The 19,566-nt window shown below is 40.7% G+C and overlaps 1 protein-coding gene across 8 annotated transcripts in view; it reads left to right on the plus strand.

Moving 5' to 3' along the window:
- The window catches only part of USP49 (ubiquitin specific peptidase 49), a 93,178-nt gene that overhangs the window by 69,689 nt on the left and 3,923 nt on the right, over positions 1–19,566 (plus strand). For 7 of the 8 annotated variants that reach the window (XM_041723593.1, XM_041723617.1, XM_041723586.1 and 4 more), the window contains 2 exons: positions 15,247–16,609; positions 17,905–18,109. In XM_041723593.1, the coding sequence (XP_041579527.1) occupies positions 15,275–16,609; positions 17,905–18,109 (1,540 nt within the window). In that variant the 5' untranslated portion in view covers positions 15,247–15,274. Of the gene's footprint in view, positions 1–1,924; positions 2,043–15,246; positions 16,610–17,904; positions 18,110–19,566 lie in introns of those variants that run through there. The other variant, XM_041723636.1, reaches the window with a different exon arrangement.

Genomic DNA, 19,566 nt, shown 5'->3' on the forward strand with positions numbered 1-19,566 from the left:
CCCAGGCATCCCATTATTTACTTTTTTTTAAAAAAAGATTTGTTTATGTATTTGGGAGAGAGAAAGCACAAGCAGAGGGAAAGGGAGAAGCAGGCTGTCCAGAGGTATTTTAATAATCCAAATGTAAAACTTTAAAACTGAGAAGATACTATAAAGAGAATGTCTTTATTACCTTGAGTAAAGAAAGTTTTTCATAAAATACAAAATCCTAAATTGCATCATATGTTTGCATTTTTTTTTAAGATTTTTATTTATTTATTCATGAGAAAGGCACAGACAGAGGCAGAGGGAGAAGCAGGCTCCATGCAGGGAGCCTGACGTGGGACTTGATCCTGGGTCCCCAGGATCACGCCCTGGGCTGAAGGCGGCGCTAAACCGCCAAGCCATCCGGAATGCCCTCATATGTTTGCATTAACTAAATCTTATTTAAAACAAAAGACCAGCATCGGACTGAGAGAGGATATTTACAATGCATCTAATCAGCAGAAGTATTATATCCAGAATATATAAAGAACTCCTTTCATAAAGAAAAGACAAACAACCAGATCCAAAAGTAAGCAAAGATTGGTTGATTTCTTGGAATTTATAATGCTTATTACTTTGTTTCTGCCAATAGTGGATATATTTCTGTTGATAGCACCTTCAAGACAGTTTAGTTCTTACTGGTTCTGGTAAGTTCTTATGTGAATGCTAGGTAAGTGGTGAATGTATGTTTTGTCAGTTCACAAAAGAGAAAACAAAATGTTTAATAATTATTTGAAAAGACGTTCAACATTAGGCTACTAATCAAGCAAATGATAACTAAATGAGATATGTCACATTAGATTGTAAAAATCTAAACTTCTGACAGTAGCAGTCATATTTGGTTAAGAGCCAGCTTTGGTATCTGTCTCACTGCTTAGCCATATACCAGCAGTATGACCTTGGAAAGGTTTCTTTACCTCTCTGTGAGCCCTTATATTCTTTTTAAAATGAGTTTAAAATCACTTACTTCATCAGGTTGTCAGGAAGACTAGACGTGCATTAAGTTTTGGAACAGTGCCTGGATATAGTAATGTCCAGCAAATGATAGTTCAGTTAATTATAATGCAAGTTAATTATAAAAATACTAGAAAGTATCTGGCCCTAGCCAAATTTTGTCCAACTATGTTCTACTTGGAGGGATCCTAGATAGAGAACTACCCCTAGCTAGTTAGCTAGCTTCTTACTAGCCCTTGCAGATGGCATTACCTTAGTGAACTCATAACTAGGGTTTAGACCTTAACTCTAAAGGTTCAGAACCTCAATTTTGTGGGAACACGTTAGGATGTCCAGTTTCTTAGGAACTGACTTGTGTAGTCAAAATGATTAGAAGATTAATTTACAGTGACAAATATAACTGTGAAGCATACTATAACTTGGTGGTCATTACATTTTCTCCCTGATGGCAAGCTACATGGAAAAATCAATTTTAGTTTTCTGTGCAAGGAATTAATGCAAAGGAAGTCTTGCTGAATGGTTTTGGTGACGAATGGTATCTGGCCCTCATTTGATACCACCAGGCTCAAGTAGTTGTATTTACAGACTGGGGACTTGTTCCCCATGTGGAAAGAACACTTTAATTATTACTCTGAGGATGCTCTCTCTTGCCTGTGGCCTCTAGTCTATGGTCAGGTTTAGGCTTATATGTCCAGGACAGTCATATAACCTCTAAGGTTATATGTGGGTCACTTTGATTGGATTGGGAGACCCAGAACTCTGCAGTCACTCAGATCTCAGGGTTTTGGTATTTTTAACAGATGCATTATTATGTTTACTACTTTTTTTTCCTCTAATTTCAATCTCAGAAGATAAATCCTTGTTTACTGTTTTGGAGATATTTGATATCATTATCATGTGAGAACACAAAGTTCCTTATTCCTTTTTTTTTTTTTTTTTTTTTTAAGATTTATTTACTTGAAGGTGGGTGCAGAGAGGGAGAGGGAGATAGAGTCTCAAGCTGACTCCACTCTGAGCGCAGAGCCCGGGGCTTCAATTTCACAAACTTGGGACCATGACCTGAGGTAAAACCAAAAGTTGGATGTTTAACCAATTGTGCCACCCAGGTGCCCCAAAAGTTCCTTATTTCCTGAACCTACTCAATGACACCAACACCTTGATGGTCCTGCCCTCCCTCTTAAGGTCCAGGGCGGCATATTTGGACCTTTGTGATATATTTTCTCTACCAGCATACTCATAAGCTGGACTCTTAATTGGAATTAGTAATGCATTAAATGGTCTCTTAGAGGTCTGTTGATTGGTCTTTTGGATATATAACATTTATTATTTTGCTTCTGCCAATATTAGATATTTTTAATCAGTAGTCCTTCAATGAGCATTGGTGTTATACTATATGTTGGCAAACTGAATTTAAATAAAATTTTAAAAATTAATTTAAAAAATTAAAAAATAGTTCCTTCAAAGCAGTTTAGTTCTTAATTTGTTCAGGTAGGTTCTCATTGTGAGTAGGTATAGTAATAATATATATGTTTTGATTAAGTTTGGTATAGGTGAGTAAGGTGGTTTAATGGGCACTTTATTTACCCTTGGGTTATAGCCAGCTAGTGACTATTAACTTAAAAATAACAAACTGAAGGAAGACCTGGGTGACTAAGTTGGTTAAGTGTCCAATTCTTGATTTTAGCTCAGATTGCAATCTCAGGGTTGTAAGATTGAACCCCATGTTGCGCTCTGGGCATAGAACCTGCTTAAGATTCTCTGTCTCCTAGGGTGCCTGGGTAGCTCAAGCCAGTTAAGCACCTGCCTTCAGCTCAGGGTCCTGAGATTGCGCCCCACATCGGGCTCCCTGCTCTGTGAGGAACCTGCTTCTCCCTCTCCCTGCTGCTCCCCATGCTAATGCTCTCTCTCCATTCTCTTTGTCAAATAAATAAATAAAATCTTTAAAAAAAAGATTTTCTCCCCATCCCTCCTCCCTAAAAAATAGTAAAAATTAAAAAATAACTAACTGAAATTTAACTAAATTTTACTAATTTACTAAGAAGTCAGGCTCAGACAGCACATGTTCAGAAATGAAAGGTTTAACTTTAGAATAATTACTTTTTTAGTTATTCATATGAATTGAGCTAATGAATTACATACATTTTTTATTTCATTATATATCTCTGATGTAATTTGGTGGTATGTACAATGTTCAGCACATTGACCACAGGCAACATGGGAGAGTTGCTGGGAAAAAAAATAGTGAAGTTGTGAAGCTTATTTTTTGTGTTCTCATATATTTTGTTTAGGACCATCCCTTCTTGGTGTCCATTACCCCTTAAGACTCAAGTCTTTCCTTCTGTGGGGTTTCAGACTTTCTCTCCCTCTTTAGTTTCTTCCTCACTCTATCTACATAACACCCTGTCCTTCAAAGCTCTGCTTTCCACTTCCTGCTATGGTAATTTAATCTGCACTTAGCTGTTAATCATTGATTGGCTTTGTATGTTTCCCTTATAAGATTCTATATTTGCCTTTAATGAAGATGTCATTGTCTTAATCCAGAAAGTGAGACTCATTGGCTGGGTAGAAGGGTTGGTTTCTTTAAAATAAGAGCAGAGGTGGCTGGGATTTGTGGGATTTAAACTACATGAGGTTCATTGCCTGGGTGTGTGCACTGGCCCTCTTTTCTCCTGTCTGCTTACTATAGTTGAGTTCCCAGAAGCACTGCTGCTTTATTCTTATACGAGAGATGAGGGTTCATGCACAGTTCATGTCTTTGAAAAGCTTTCTATGCCTTATTTGAAAGAAGGCCTCTTTTATATTTTTGCCATGCAGCACATTCTGTGGGACCTGTAAATATTCAGTGGGCATACCCCCACCGGAGAGGAAGCGGAGACTGATTCTGCTTCTTTCATCCAACTGCATTTTATGGTGCTATGGGTTTGTTTCTAACATTTCAATTGGACTTTTACTTTCCTTGCTTTGTGTTGCTATTAAAGGTCTTAAAGACCTAAGAAAAATAAATATTAGAAAAAATATTTAATTTGCTTGGGAAAAATAGTGATTTTTCTCATGTTTAATACAAAATAATCATCTAATTTCTTGTTTAAGGGTATTTTATTATGAATGCCATATTAAACAAAACTATCTGGATAAAATCAAGATCAGACAGCCAATTATTATAAGCTGCTCACTTAGCCAGCCCAACTTTATGTAGGCCCTGTGGAAGCAAAAGCCCTGTTTTCAGGGATAGGTGACAAGATGGTCAAGTCAGCCAGTACTGTACTTAGAGGCATTCACTTTCAGAGTGCAGTTAATGGCCATCTTATTTGAGCATCCCTCAAGAACATTTCCTTGAAGTAGATAACATTGCCTCTCCATTTTACAGACTTGACAAGCTGAGGCTTATGGTGTGGGTTTTGTACTTGGAGTGGTCTGGAGGAGGGTCCTCCGCCATTTAACCAATTGCCTTACCACCCTCTAGTGCACGCACACTCTCACACTCATACTCCTTCAGAGGGGTTGATTAGGTGTTGAGAGAGATAGTTTGCTGACCAGTAAACCTGAATTATGTGAGGAGCTGGTCCTTGAAGGAAGGGAAGATCTCTTGAGAGTTGGGAAAGGCAAGAGTCTTCCCACAGAAATCACTTCTTTGGACAATTTTTGGTAGTGGCCCTGAGGGAAGTAGAGTAGAAATTACCTTGGTACCTTGGCTGATATGAAATTTCAAATGATTGACACTTGACCAATGGAAGCTCTGCTATATTGCCACTCTGCAATAAGCTAAAGAGGTCTGCACTTTGCTAGTCATAAGCTTATGGAGAGGGAGTGGGAGTCTTTCCCTGTGCAATGATTAGTGCTACTAGAATATAATTCCGTAGGTTCTTCGTATACTGTAAATATCATCCGACTTCCTGTCTCTATATCTTCTTTTCTAATGAAAACATAATAAACCATGGATGCTCTGTGCTTACCTTCAGTCATCTTGCTGATTCCTGAGTTTTTAAGACTGTTGAAACAGTCTCCTCAGTGCTATATCCTTTTTAAAAATTGATAACACATGATTTCTTTTTCCCAAAAGGTACAAAAGTTAATGACTGAGTCTCCTCTCCATCTCCACCTCCAGTTTGCCACCACAGGGTGTGTGTTTAATCTCTTAACACATGTAACAGAGAGGGAGGGGGAGGTTGTGTGTGTATATAATTTTTTTAACAGTCATGATGGTATATACACCATTCTACCCCTTTGTTTTTTTTAACATATTGTATTTTGAATTGTTGTGCAAATAGGTCTGCCTCTTTATAAAACAAAGCAAAACAAAAAACAACTGATGGTTTCCGTTCTATGGCCAATTTATAATTTATTTAATCTGTTCTCCATTGAAGTGCCTGAGTGTTCTCTTTGTAGCTTCCAGTTTTCTCCTTTTCTATGTATGTAACAAATACCCCTTTGTATTTGGTCTCTTCTTTCTAGATATTTGTCGTCTTTGCTCTTGAAATAAAGTGCTTAAAAATTGTGTCTCTGCTCATGCAAAATATGATGGGCCTTTGTCCTGAAAGATGTGCTTTGGTGTATTGATGGCAAAGGCATGGAACTAAATATACTGCTATCATTTTAAGAAACAAGACATTAGGAAGAGGAGGTTCCCATTTCTTGGAACAGCCACTGAAATAACCAACACTGGCATCTAATCCCGACAGTCCATTTGTAAATTCTAGTCAGATTTATTTCCCATTCACAGAAATTGTTCTTTTTTTCCCCCCCTCTACAGGCAGTTCCTAACATATATATGTGTCTTCCATACAAATGGCCATGTGTGGAAAGCCCTCTTCAGCCGTGGGGAAGTGGGAGGAGGGAGATTTCCCAATTTCACTGCCTGAGCTGCAGCTGGGAGAGCAATTCTTGGCATTTCAAGTTAAAACTTTGAATTAATTTTCTCAAAATAATACATTTGGTAGTTAGCTTCCATCCTGGTAGTGCTAGTATTCTAGTACTATACTGTAGATACATGATGGGCTTTCACTGGGCCACATGCTATTTAAAACATTGTTTCTCTGAGAAGACTGTTCCAAAGTCTCAACTGGAAAACAACCTGTTGGTTGATATTTGTGAATATTGGATTGGATCCATGTGGCTATATTTGCTTTGCCAAACATCATGTGGCCTGGGAGTAACCTGTGTTTGCCCAGGGTCAGAGATTTATGCTACTGTTTGCTGAACCACGGTAGGACTTAGGAAGGTACAAGATGAACTCCTTGATACCTTGATACCTGCATTATCAGTTATTAGGAAGGAGAACTGTGAAAAAAGAGGTTTTTCTTTTTCAATAAAGGAGAAGCAGTTTCAGAGAGAAAACATTAGACCAAGCAAGAGCATTTCAACAGACTGACTAAAGTGGCTTTGTGACCCCAAAAGACAAAAATACTCAGAAGTTTTTATGGACAAAACTCTGGTAAAGTTAACTAAAAGAAACTTTGGAGGGCCTGCAAAGAAGTTGCCACCTGGTCCTAAAGGAGGGTATGTTTGAGGTCCAGACTAAAGGGTATTTTGTCACCTACCTTCTGTGAACCAATGCTGCTGAGAAAAACTGATGTGGTATGTTCATGTGGAGTGGGGAGGGTGTGTTTCAAAGTAAAACTAGATATGATGGTAAAATGATGATAGAGAAGAAAGGTCTCAGAACTTCTCTAATTTATGATAGGTTTGTATCAAGATTTCCTTTTGCTTAAAACAATTTTTGTGGAACTTTATAAACACACCCTAAAATAAAGAGAATAGTATAATGAGCTCCATATACTCATCAACCAGCTTCAACAATTATAAATGTTTTGATAATGTTTCATCTATCTTCCTGCCGTCTCCCCCCCAGAATAGTTTAAAGCAAATTCCATACATCATCATATTTTATCTATAAATACTTGAGATATCTCTAACATATAAAGACTAAAAAAGTATAACTACCATACCAAATGTTTTCCGACACTTAGTCTGTGTTTAAATGTCTCCAGTTGTGGTGGAGAGGGAAGGATTACAAAGAGGCACGAAGAAATTTTGGCGGTGATAGAGATGTTCATTCTTTTGATGGTGGTGGTTTTACTTATCAAATTGTATACTTTAAACATATGCAGTTTATTGTATGTCACTTATACCTCAATGAGCTTGTTAAAAAATACATAGTGATATAGGTCGAGACAGACAATATTTTAAAACATTTTTTCCAGTTATCTGAAAAATATTATATAGTTGGTTTGTCCAAATCAGGATTACATATGAATCACACGTTGAATGTAGTTGATACGCCTTTAGGTTTCAGTAGTCTATAGTAGTTCCATCTCCCCATCCCCTTTTTTCTTCATGCCATTTATCTGTTAAAGACTCCAGATCAGGGATCCCTGGGTGGCGCAGCAGTTTGGCGCCTGCCTTTGACCCAGGGCATGATCCTGGAGACCCGGGATCGAATCCCACATAGGGCTCCCGGTGTAGGGAGCCTGCTTCTCCCTCTGCCTGTGTCTCTGCCTCTCTCTGTCTCTCTCTGTGTGACTATCATAAATAAATAAAAATAAAAAGACTCCAGATCATTGATCCTATAGCATTTGCCACACTATGATTTGGTAATCTGGCTAAGTGCAGCTTTGTGATAGCATGTTCTGTTTCCCACATTTCTCTTACCCTAGTAGTTAGATCCAAATGCCTCACTGGACTCAGGTTCAGTTCTTTCAGCCAGAGTACTTTATAGGTGATGCTACTGTGAACCCCTTATTATATTGTATCAGCATGTCGCTTGTAGTGTCTGATTATCCTGCTTTTACTGTAAAATTGATCACTGGGGTCAGGTGTTGTCAATCTACCCACTCCTGATAGTTTCCTGCCAGCTTTTGCCTAGTAGTATAAGGAGCTGCTGTCTCAATCCATTATTTCATTAGGGGTAAATTGTTCACTGGTGTGTGTTAGTGTAATTTTTAATAGCTCCACTAAGGTGTAACTTACATACAATAAACTGCACATACTTAAAGGGCATAATCCAAGAAGTTTTGGCATATATATATTACACACACACACACACACACACACACACACACATACATACTTTGACATATGTATACATTTTTGATGATTGCCTGGCTGCTGTGGGGAACCTAGTGTTTTGGAGGCATCCTGCAGGGACAAACCATGATTCCTGTGGTCAGATTTTTAAAGGCTAATATCCCTGATTCTCTCAGTGGTAGCAATAGAAATTTTCCATATGGCAATGGAGTAGAAGTGGGAGTCTTTAGTTTGGACCTTGCTTTATTTAACATTAGCTTGTCAGACCATTGCTGAAACAACATCAGGTTGTAGCAAATAACCCCCTCTCATTGGGAGGTAGCTCTGAATTAGACCTGTTTAATGCTTGCACAGCCAACCTGGTTATCCTCTCTTAGCTGCCACTTCTCTGTGGAGTCACAGATAACGTTATTAAGAGTACGCATACGCGCGCACGCGAATGTGTGTGTGTGTGTGTTCCCTGTAGATTCAGAATTTCTTGGGAGCACTCTTTTGTGGCCACCTTGTCCCCAGTCTACTATCATCCTGTACAAGGGATTAAGTTTTAGGCACAGATCTCTGTGGCAAGAGTATTAGGCTAATCAATCAAAAAGCCAGATCTGTAGAAGGCCAGCTAGCTTAGCTTTGTTCCACAGATGGCATCTCTAACCCCATCAGTCATCTTATGTATCTTGAACACCTGGAGACCTAGATGGAACTGTATATATCTCAGCCCATGGTCATCTCAGCTACCAAACGAACAAACAAAAAGTGCAGAACATGTTCAATAGCTTCATCTTGCAAATACTATAATGCAGGTATCAGAATGTGAAAATTCAGCCTAAGGTGGAGACTCTGCAGGAAGATTTTATACTCAGAAGTACTTGTGGGACTCTGAATATACCAAAAATTGTTGAGTTGTATGTGTGTTTTTTTTTTTAAAGATTTTATTTATTTATTTGAGAGTGTGTGCACAAAGGGGAGAGGAAGAGGGAAAGAGAAAATCCCAAGGAGACTCCCTGCTGAGTGTGGAGCCTGACTCTCGGGGCTCAATCTCAGGACCCAAGACCATGACCTGAGCCAAAACCCAGAGTCAGATGTTTAACTGACTTAGCCACCCACATGCCCCTAGTTGTACATTTTAAATGAGTGAATTTTATGGTATATAAACTATATTAATACTTTTTAAAAAGTACTCCTAAAAATTAAAATACATTATAGAAATGATACTAAGTATTCTAGGAATAGGTGAAATCACTGAGAAGAGAGCAGAGGGCAAAACTTTGAGAAAATCCTTCATTTTAAGAAAGAGAGACATAAAAACAGGGAAAGTATTTTCAGACAGAGGAAGAAAACCAGAGAATAGTAGCCTAAAATTCAGGCTAATGAACTCAGCTATAAGGAAATTGCCAATGACCTTTGCAAAAATAGTTTCTATGAAATGAATGTGTTAAGGAGTGAGCTGTGAAGAAGATACAGCTGCACATTATCTTGCCAGAAATAAAGCAAGAAGAAGGAAAATGAGCCTAACAACAGTGTCAGTGATCATCTAGAGGCAGGGCAAACCTGTGTCTGTGTATCTCTCTCTGTATGTCTCTCTTTTTTTGTCTAGACAAAAGAGACTTGGGCATGTGTGTACCTGGAGTGAAAGGTGAACAAAAGAGAGCAGAGACTGAAGGAACAGAGGGCTTACACCTAACTCTAGCTCTTACTATGGTCAGAGAAGTTGGTGTTTGATACAGAGCAGATTGTTTTTTCCTTGATGGTTGTACTGCCTTTGTCATTTCCCTGCTGGGCCACAGGCACAGCCCCTGCCCTGGGCAAAGCAGACTCGTAGGCCCAGTCCAGAGAGCTCCCTAGATGAATCCTACTCCTATTTAACTGAAGAAGTCAGGTCCCAATACAAGTGAGAGAGATATTACCACATAGGCATAGCCTTAAATCTGCTGTCGCCCACGATTAGACACTCATTCTTGAACACCAGTACTTGATTACTGAGGCCAGGTGAGCAATAACACAGCTCACAGGGCTCAGGCACACCCAGCACATCAGTATACCATAACATGTGGCCAAGAGCCACTGCTCTTTCACTGTTCATCCTTCCCAGCTCTCTGGTCAGAGAGCAAGGAACGCATTTAGTCGGAGCCTCTGAAGCCTCTCAGAATTCTGCCTCCGTGGGAGTCCCTGAGCCAGGCTCTGACCTATAGATAACCCCCTCCCCCCACCAGGGAGAGGAGAGGGTAAAGAATCAGAGGAGATGCAGAGGGTAGAATCAGAGGAGAATCAGAGGGTAAAGAAGGGTGACAGCATGTAGGGATACCACCCACTCAGCCACATCACCACACATGCACTGCCTTAGCAAAGGGCTTCTGAACACTTTCTTGCACTAACCTCATCCCTCTCAGGCTCTGCTCCGACTTTTTACTTTGTATTTATTGTTTTTATCTTTTTATTTTAGCCATCATCTCAAAATTCAGAAGGCTAGTTTCATCCTATTTATAATACAGCCTTTTAGAACCCTGCATAATACTCTAGGATATAGCATTATTCCCTTTTGGGTTAACTATATCTTTCATTTTTCCTTAATTGTATGTTGGTACTAAATTATATTTTCCCATGTCTCTTGGAAATAAAATGTTAGCTGAAAATAAAATTCATTTTTAATGTTTATAAAAATGTATTCACTGTGCCTTTTCTTTTTTTTTTTTTTTCTTTTTCACTGTGCCTTTTCAAACAATCTTTACGAGTTTTGTGGTACATGCAATTTAGGGTACACTTAGTAAGTTGAAGGGTTAAAATACCCTGCGCTGTCGCATATGGCAGTGAGCAGAATCGCAGATGTTGATGATACCACGTAATTAGTATTCTTTTATGTAAATGAAGGCTGTCAGCATGTTACCATAGTGTCTACTCTCTCTGAAGCTGGAATTTATGCCACTTGGTCTCACCAAGACCAGGCAGGATTATTCCACTGTCCCTAGTTAAGAACTGAAAAAGATGATAAGACAGAAGAAATGGAAATTCCCCCAAAGGAGATTATTATTTTCCCATTTGTTTTTTGTTGATTTCTCCCCCAGAAGTTTTATTCTGATGATGCAGTTACGCATTTAGGATCAGCTAAGAAATTTGCTACATGAGAAAAAATTGGACTAGTCCAATTAAAAGACAATCATGTATTTAAACTATAGATTTTTGAAAGTGATTCTAATATTCAGTCATCTCATACAAAGACTTTTAAAAAAATAGGGATAAATCTAGAAGTTTCTAGAACAAAAGGCATGAATTGAAGATCTCATTACCTTTTAGTTTTATATTAGTTATATTAATATAGTAGAATGCTTTTAAATAGTGGTTATGTCTTTTAGCTCCAGTTGATCCATATTTTTAAAATATGGTAATTAAGCAAAAAGCTAATATGCTGTCAAGTTTACCCCATATGCAGATCAATCCAGGATGTGTATGACAGTTGTTGAAAGTTGCTGATCTACTTAATGATGGAGAACTATTGAGGCACAACTTGTTCTTTGCCAGTTACACTGCAAGTTTACCTCTTGGATGCTGGGTGCCTGTCACACTGGGGAATGTCTGTTTTAAGTGGAAATGTTAGGACTATAGTGACCTTTGGGAATTACAAAGGAAAGGATGTACATGTCAGAAAAATGTAAAATAGAAACCTTTATGCCTGTGGATGTTAGGCCTTCTTCTTAAATAAAGTAGTTAGAGTATGTGTGAGAGGTAAATTAAACACAATTTCTTTCTTGAACAGAGTATACCTGGGTTGAGTTCTCTTTATTCTTTATTTTGTATGTTGGTTAAAGTGGCTTTTTTCTCTTGTGTCACTTTTGGGTGGCTTCTATTTCATGATCCAGAAATGTTTTTTCTCTAGAGAAGCTAGTCTGCCTAGCTAAAATCACTGTGGTGAGGTGCAAAGTAGCCCTGTGTTTTCCTGAATGGATTTACTCTGCCATATGGCAGGTTAGTGAGTCACCACGACAGATTTGTAATGGGAAAAGGGCTGTGCAGGAAAAGATGTGCGTGATCAGCAGATTTATAGATCAGAAAATGAAATCGGAAGAAAGAATTTCCAGAATGCCCTTTCCATTTAACAGCTCTCCACGGAGAGGGTGTGGAATGGTTTTTTAGTGTTTTTCTATTTTGGCTTTGGTTGTTCCAGCATATTTTTTTCTAGCACAGGAGTTGATTTTGCAAGACATCAATGCTCTGGGTGTTGTATTCCTGTTCGCAGAGATACTCTCTTTATAGGATTTGAAGCTGTGCTGTTTCATGTGATAAGATCTCAGTAACAATTAAATTTCTGAAGACATATCAAGGCTCCTGTTGGCTAAAATGGGGATTTGCCAAGTTTTGAGTCCTAAGAAGAAGCTATTCAGATACGATTCAGTGAATACTGAATCTTTCGAAGGAAAGAAAACAAAAGCCAAGTGAGTTAAAGATCATATGTCCTGGTGTATTTAAGCCTGTGCTATCCAGTACTGCAGCCACTAGCCACAAGCAGCCACTATTTAAATTAATTAGAATTAAATAAAATTAAAAGTTCAGTCCCTCAGTCTCACTAGCCATATTTCAAATACTCTAGGCACATGAGGCTAGTTAATATGGTATTAGGCAGCACAGATAAATTGTATTTCCATCATTGCAGAAAGTTCTATTGGACAGTGTTAGTCAAAGTGGAAGATTTTGAGAGAAAAAAATTCTTTCTTTGATTTCCATGAGGATATCTTCATCCCTAACTAATTTACTGGATTGGTGTAGTGGTTCTAAGGTTTTAATGTACAAGTGAGTAATCTGTAGGGCTTATTTAAAATGGAGATTTGAGACCCCTCCCCAGACTCTTATTCATCAGGTTTGGAGTTGTGATGTGACCAGAAATCTGTTACATATTACAGATTTCCTAGGGAATTATGATGCTGGTAAATGGCTCAGGAACTACATTTTAAAAAGTATTATATAAGTGAGAAACTTGGGAATTGCCAATCTCTTGATTTTCCCCCCTTCATTCTTCCATTACTGACTTTTTTGTGTCCCCAGTAATTGGTTGTAAGCATGATGTGTACCCAACTTGAACTCTTAATTGGTAATGAGTATCAAAAAGAAAATTCATTGACTCACCATCTCATTTTTTAAATGTATGTGTGTTTTAATTTGTGCCCGATAAAAAATAAACAGAAATAGTTATTTCAGTACCATTCTGGACTTTGTGGGAAAGTAATTCTGACAATACCTTTGACCATGAAGAGTTGAGCACCCACAAGTTGTAAAATTACAAAGGAGTAAAAAAAAGAAATATAACACATGATCTTCTCTCTGAAGATCGTATCTAGTTAGGAAATGGAAAAATACATCTAGAGAAGTGACTTAAAGAGCATTTTGTAAGAAATCAATAATTAAAAAAATAATGTAGGAGAAACTAAATCCTGAAAGAACTCAAGGAAAAGCATGCTCTGACTTGATTGAAATAATCTAAGGTGCTTCCTTCGTATGATTTTAAGGGTTTCTTATCTAGGAATGGCCTTTGTCAATCTGGAATGGGCAATTACAAAATGGGAAGGATCTCTGACTTGGTCCTGTGATATAGTTGTGGGTTTTGGCAATAGGACCAGGCCAAAAAGGGCATCTTAAAACCAACTGAAGGGACTACTCAGAGTGTACTAGATCTAAAACTTCTTGGAGTGACTCCATAATCATGGAATTTCATTTGCTCACAGAAATGAAAGAGGAGAAGAAATGGGGGTGAAGGAAGTTCACTTTATAAGAGTGACTACCTTTAGGGAATTTCAAATATTGATACTGGGAAAGAAAAAAAAAACTTTCAAGATTCCAAATAAAGTTTCCTTTTGAAATAATTGTCTAGCTTCTTCTCCTTGGATAAATTCCCCTTTAGTCTTTTCTGAAGAACAATACTGAAGAAGCAATGTTAGGAAGACAGGAAGAAAAAGAAAAAAAAAAAACTCAGTATGTTGCCACTTCTTAAAAAAGCATTTTCATGTATATCATCTGCAAGATTTGCTTTTTTTTTCTTTTTGCTTGGTAGTTTGGTTAAACCAGTAGCCACTCCACCATTTGTCGTAAGAGTCAGATCTAATTCTGTACTTACCTATACTTACAGTAAAGAAAGTAACCATTTTCCCACCCTTTCTATAAGATGTACATGTTCTTTTCACATTGTCTTAATTCCTCTTATAATAAAAATAACCATAGACTGGGTGGCTTATAAACAGCAAACATTTTTCACAGTTCGGAGGCTGGGAAGTCCAAGATCATGGCACCAGATTCCATGTCTGGTAAGGACTCGTGGTTCATGACTGTAACACTGGCTTTTTGCTGCAGTTTTATAAGGGCATTAAAAATTTCATTCGTGAAGGCTCATCCCATGAGGGTCAACCCATTCACAACCTAATCCATCTCCTAAAGTCCCTGCCTCCTCCTACCATCACTTTAGGAGGCAGGAAGGGGGTTTGATGTTTTAGCATATGAAAGGGGGTACACAAACATTCAGACCATAGTAGACCTATAAAGTGTTATTTAGATTGGGGCACTTGGCTGGTTCAGTCGGTAGAACTTGTGACTCTTGATCTAGGGGTTGAGTTTGAACACCACATAGGGCGTAGAGCCTATTTAAAAAAAAAAAATTTAGATTGAGGCTTACAGACTATTAGGTTCTTTAGACTCAAGAAAATTAAAATGATACTTTGTACCATAGAGGACTTTCCCTTTCTTACCTTTACCTTATCCTGTTATTTCTGCTTTGAAATACATTGAAACTTAGGGTTGCCTTTTTGAGGAGGTCTTCATCTCTTACTGGTATATGAAACATGTGTCTTCCTTGCCTCTGTCCCTTTGTGCATACAACTAGGATCTTGATCAGTACGAGATGTAAAGGCTTTCACTTCCAGGACATCATCAGTTCAGAGATGATTCAGATTACAAATTTCTTTCTCCTGGTGGCCAGTTGGGTGCAATGTGAACTAAAAGTAATGCCATTTCCTCAGGAATACAAATCAGCCTCACATAAAAATTAGCTGATATTCAAGAATCAATACAAGCTTAGAAAATGTTTAGATTCAACTTGGTGCTAAGCCCTCCCTCCAGTATTTTTCTTTTTTTTTTTTTAACTTCCTTCCAAAGGAACCAATTTTGAATTGAAAACTAATGAACACTGAGTTGACAATGGCAGTTGCAAGCCTTTTTCGAGAATATTTTGCTGAAAGCTCTCTCTCTCTCTTTCTGGGGGCTCTGTCGTGCCAGGTTGAAAGAGTGGAGCCTTCTATAAGACATGGATAGATGCAAACATGTCGGGCGGTTGCGGCTCGCCCAGGACCACTCCATCCTGAACCCGCAGAAGTGGTGCTGCAGGGAGTGCGCCACCACCGAGTCCGTGTGGGCTTGTCTCAAGTGCTCCCACGTGGCCTGCGGCCGCTACATCGAGGATCACGCCCTGAAACACTTCGAGGAGACTGGGCACCCGCTGGCCATGGAGGTCCGGGACCTGTACGTGTTCTGTTACCTGTGCAAGGACTACGTGCTCAACGATAACCCGGAGGGGGACCTGAAGCTGCTCAGGAGCTCCCTCCTGGCGGTCAGGGGCCAGAAGCAGGACCCGCCGCTGAGGCGCGGGCGGACGCTGCGGTCCATGGCCTCGGGCGAGGACGCCGTCCTGCCGCAGCGCGCTCCTCAGGGACAGCCGCAGATGCTCACGGCTCTGTGGTACCGGCGCCAGCGCCTGCTGGCCAAGACGCTGCGGCTGTGGTTCGAGAAGAGCTCCCGCGGCCAGGCGAAGCTGGAGCAGCGGCGGCAGGAGGAGGCGCTGGAGCGGAAGAAGGAGGCGGCGCGGCAGCGGCGGCGCGAGGTGAAGCGGCGGCTGCTGGAGGAGCTGGCCAGCGCCCCTCCGCGCAAGAGCGCGCGCCTGCTGCTGCACGCGCCCCGCGCCGCCGCCCCGCGCCCCGCCGCGCCGCGCGCGCCCGCCGGGGGCCGCCCGCCGCCGCGCCGCGCGCCCGCCATGGCGCCGGGCGTCACGGGCCTGCGCAACCTGGGCAACACCTGCTACATGAACTCCATCCTGCAGGTGCTCAGCCACCTCCAGAAGTTCCGCGAGTGTTTTCTGTACCTCGACCCTTCCCAGACCCAACAGCTGTTCCCCAAGGCCCCCAACGGGAAGGCCCCGCTCTCGGGCAGGCCGGCCGCCTCGGCCGCGGAGCTGTCGGCCAGGAGCGGCGGGGCCGAGGCGTGCGAGCGCGAGGGCCTCTGCTTCAACGGCGGGGCCTCCATCAGCAGGAGCCTAGAACTCATACAGAACAAGGAGCCGAGCTCGAAGCACATTTCCCTCTGTCACGAACTGCACACCCTCTTCCGAGTCATGTGGTCCGGGAAGTGGGCCCTGGTGTCCCCCTTCGCCATGCTTCACTCCGTGTGGAGCCTGATCCCCGCCTTCCGTGGCTACGACCAGCAGGACGCGCAGGAATTCCTCTGCGAGCTGTTGCACAAAGTGCAGCAAGAGCTCGAGTCTGAGGGCACCACGCGCCGGATCCTCATCCCCTTCTCCCAGAGGAAGCTCACCAAACAGGTCTTAAAGGTAGTGAACACCATATTCCACGGGCAGCTACTCAGTCAGGTAAGGTTGGCGCACCCTGCTCCCGACTCTGCCTGTCACATCGCATGGAGACTTGCTGGATAGAGTGGGCTTCCCGTGAATGCCTTCCCGGGGTCATTGGGCGAACTAGGATAGCCAGCATTTGCTGTGATGACACGTATCGGAGGGTGGCCATTGTACATTCCGCTGTGCTGTACGTTGTAATGGCCTTGTTGGTGAACTTGCCTCCTCTGGGCAGATTTTCGGTTGAATTTGCCATATCGCGTCATCTTCAGCGAATGTCTTTAACCTTCAATGACGATATAGGTAATATAACATTCTCATTGTTAAAATTAAGAACCCCTTGTTGGCAGGCCATCCTTGATCAGTTTTTAGGAAGTTGAACAGTTTGTCTATTATAACCCTAGTTCCATAGTAGTTTGAAAGAGCCTTATTTCCTTCCAGAACATTCTTTACATACAATGAAGGGAGGTGGCTAGGAGGATGCTAAAGGCCTAAGCAAGTCCCCCTTCTGTTCCCCATTATCTCTCATTTACTAGATCATAGGCCATGTAGGGACATAAGCAAAGACTCATAGATACAACTTTGTGAGAATGTGCAGAAAGAATTATTAGACTTAAAAACGTGGGCACCTCTACATTATGTTATTGAGGTTTGTGTCTCAGTATTTAGGGTTTTAAAAGAATGATGAATAGATTGAGAAGAGGTTTTGTTTTATAGCGTGTAAAGGGGGAGTATTTATGGGCATTTCCTCTACCCACTGTGGGTCCACAAGAAGAACCACTGGTGCATCTGGGAAGGTTACAGTAGGCGAGGAGGTCTGATCATAAGGTACTTTGAGGCTCTTTGAATACAGGGGTCTATGTAGGGATACTGCCAGAGACAAGGGCAAAAAAGAGGGCAAGTTGGAGTGGGTAGAAGTGACAAAGTCTGGACGAGGAAGGAGTAAGGATGAGAGAACAGACAGGAATCTGCCAATTCTCTATTTCAGACTGATCCGAGAATGGTCCTGTGATAATTTCCAGTCTGTATTGCTACAGCACTGAATGGTAGAGCATGCTTTGGGAGAGAAAGGGGAGGTGATAATCCTTGTGTGCTGTGTGATTTTCCAGTTCCAGCTAGCATCATAGTTAGAAATATATACTGATAGTACTATCTCTAATGCTCTTAAGGTCACATTTAATATTTTAATTAAACTATAAATGTAGTTTTGGCAAGTTATGTTTGGTGTTTTTTTTTATATATATAAATTGAGCAAAAATGTATGTGGGAAGCACGATGGTTATATAACCTGTAAATCAATCTGTTCATTCTAGGTCACATGTATATCATGCAATTACAAATCCAATACCATTGAGCCCTTTTGGGATCTGTCCCTGGAATTCCCTGAACGGTATCACTGCATAGAAAAGGGGTTTGTCCCTTTGAATCAGACAGAGTGCCTGCTCACTGAGATGCTGGCTAAGTTCACAGAGACAGAGGCTCTGGAAGGGAGAATCTACGCTTGTGACCAGTGTAACAGTGAGTGCTGGGGGAATAGAGGGGGGCGGGGGGAACATTCACATGGAATGTCAGTTTACAGTGCTGCTTTTGCCCTTTTGGTCAAAAGTGACACTGATAATGTTGAGTGGTTCTAAAGCATATTTTAAAGATTTTTTTTCTCCCATCTTTCTGAAAATAAGTGTGTGGACATCATATGTTAAAAAACAAAACAAAACCTAAGAGTTGGGCTTCCTTTGACTCCTGCTGTGATTGACATTAGCTGTTATTTAGGGAGGCATTTGAAAGTGTGGATCCTGAAATAGGGGCTCTAAGAATATGAGTACTTAGCCACATGGTGCTACAAGCGTCCTATTTAAATTCATGAACATAGATCTGACAGTCCTGATTTCATCTAAAGTCCGATGTCATAGACTCTGAGGGTTACGGTATCAGAAGCCTGTGCCTTGTACTGAATTTGTAGATTTCAAGTCTGTCAGAATCGATGCTATAGATTGGTAGGAGACCATGAAGGCAAGTCATAAGGTGCATCTACATAAGGTGGTTACTTTATGCATTTGTTTCTTCACATGTCTTCACATGTCATGCACATGGGGAAGGTCATAAGAAAGTATTTCTCTGTCATGGCTCTCATTTTATTTTTTTTTTTTAATTTTTATTTATTTATGATAGTCACAGAGAGAGAGAGAGGCAGAGACATAGGCAGAGGGAGAAGCAGGCTCCAAGCACCGGGAGCCCGACGTGGGATTCGATCCGGGGTCTCCAGGATCGCGCCCTGGGCCAAAGGCAGGCGCCAAACCGCTGCACCACCCAGGGATCCCATGGCTCTCATTTTAAAGTGGACTCTCCCCATGTGGTACAGAGGCACCTTATTCAGAGCTCCGTCTGTCTTGCCACTCTAACATTCAGTGCTTTTGCTAACCCAGTACAGCAAATACTTGAAGCTCCTGTTTGGGTTTTTGACGTATCAGGATTTGGAACTAAGATTAATGGATTGTGTAGATATCTTGAAATCAGTTTGCATCCATAAAATAGTTTGTACTTTAAGTTTTGAGAGCCACAATCTTATGATGACCCTTATTAAAATATTTGCCTATGGTCTTTTCAACTAGTGAGCCTCAGGACAAAAAAAATCAAAAGTCATGCTTGATATTATTCTGCCATTTTTAAACAAAAGTTGAAATGCTGTACTTGGGTAACTATAGAGTCACCTGTCCTGTTCCTTATTGAGATATAAAGGTAGTGACTTATCTTATTACAGCAGTATCTGTTTGTTTTTGTTTTTAAGGTAGTGATTCATAAAGCGTTTTACTTGTGAGGAACAGAAGGATGTTAACAGCTTTAAGTCCATCGTTCTTAGACAAGGTAGATTAGGGAGGAAATACTTTTATTTTTGCAAGAAAGGATTGTTTTTCTGGTTGCCAGGTGTGCCAGTTGATCAGGATTTCTCTAGGCAAGTTCAGATAATAGCAGGGAAG

Source organism: Vulpes lagopus, chromosome 1, assembly GCF_018345385.1.
Source record: "Vulpes lagopus strain Blue_001 chromosome 1, ASM1834538v1, whole genome shotgun sequence".
NCBI lineage: Eukaryota > Metazoa > Chordata > Mammalia > Carnivora > Canidae > Vulpes > Vulpes lagopus.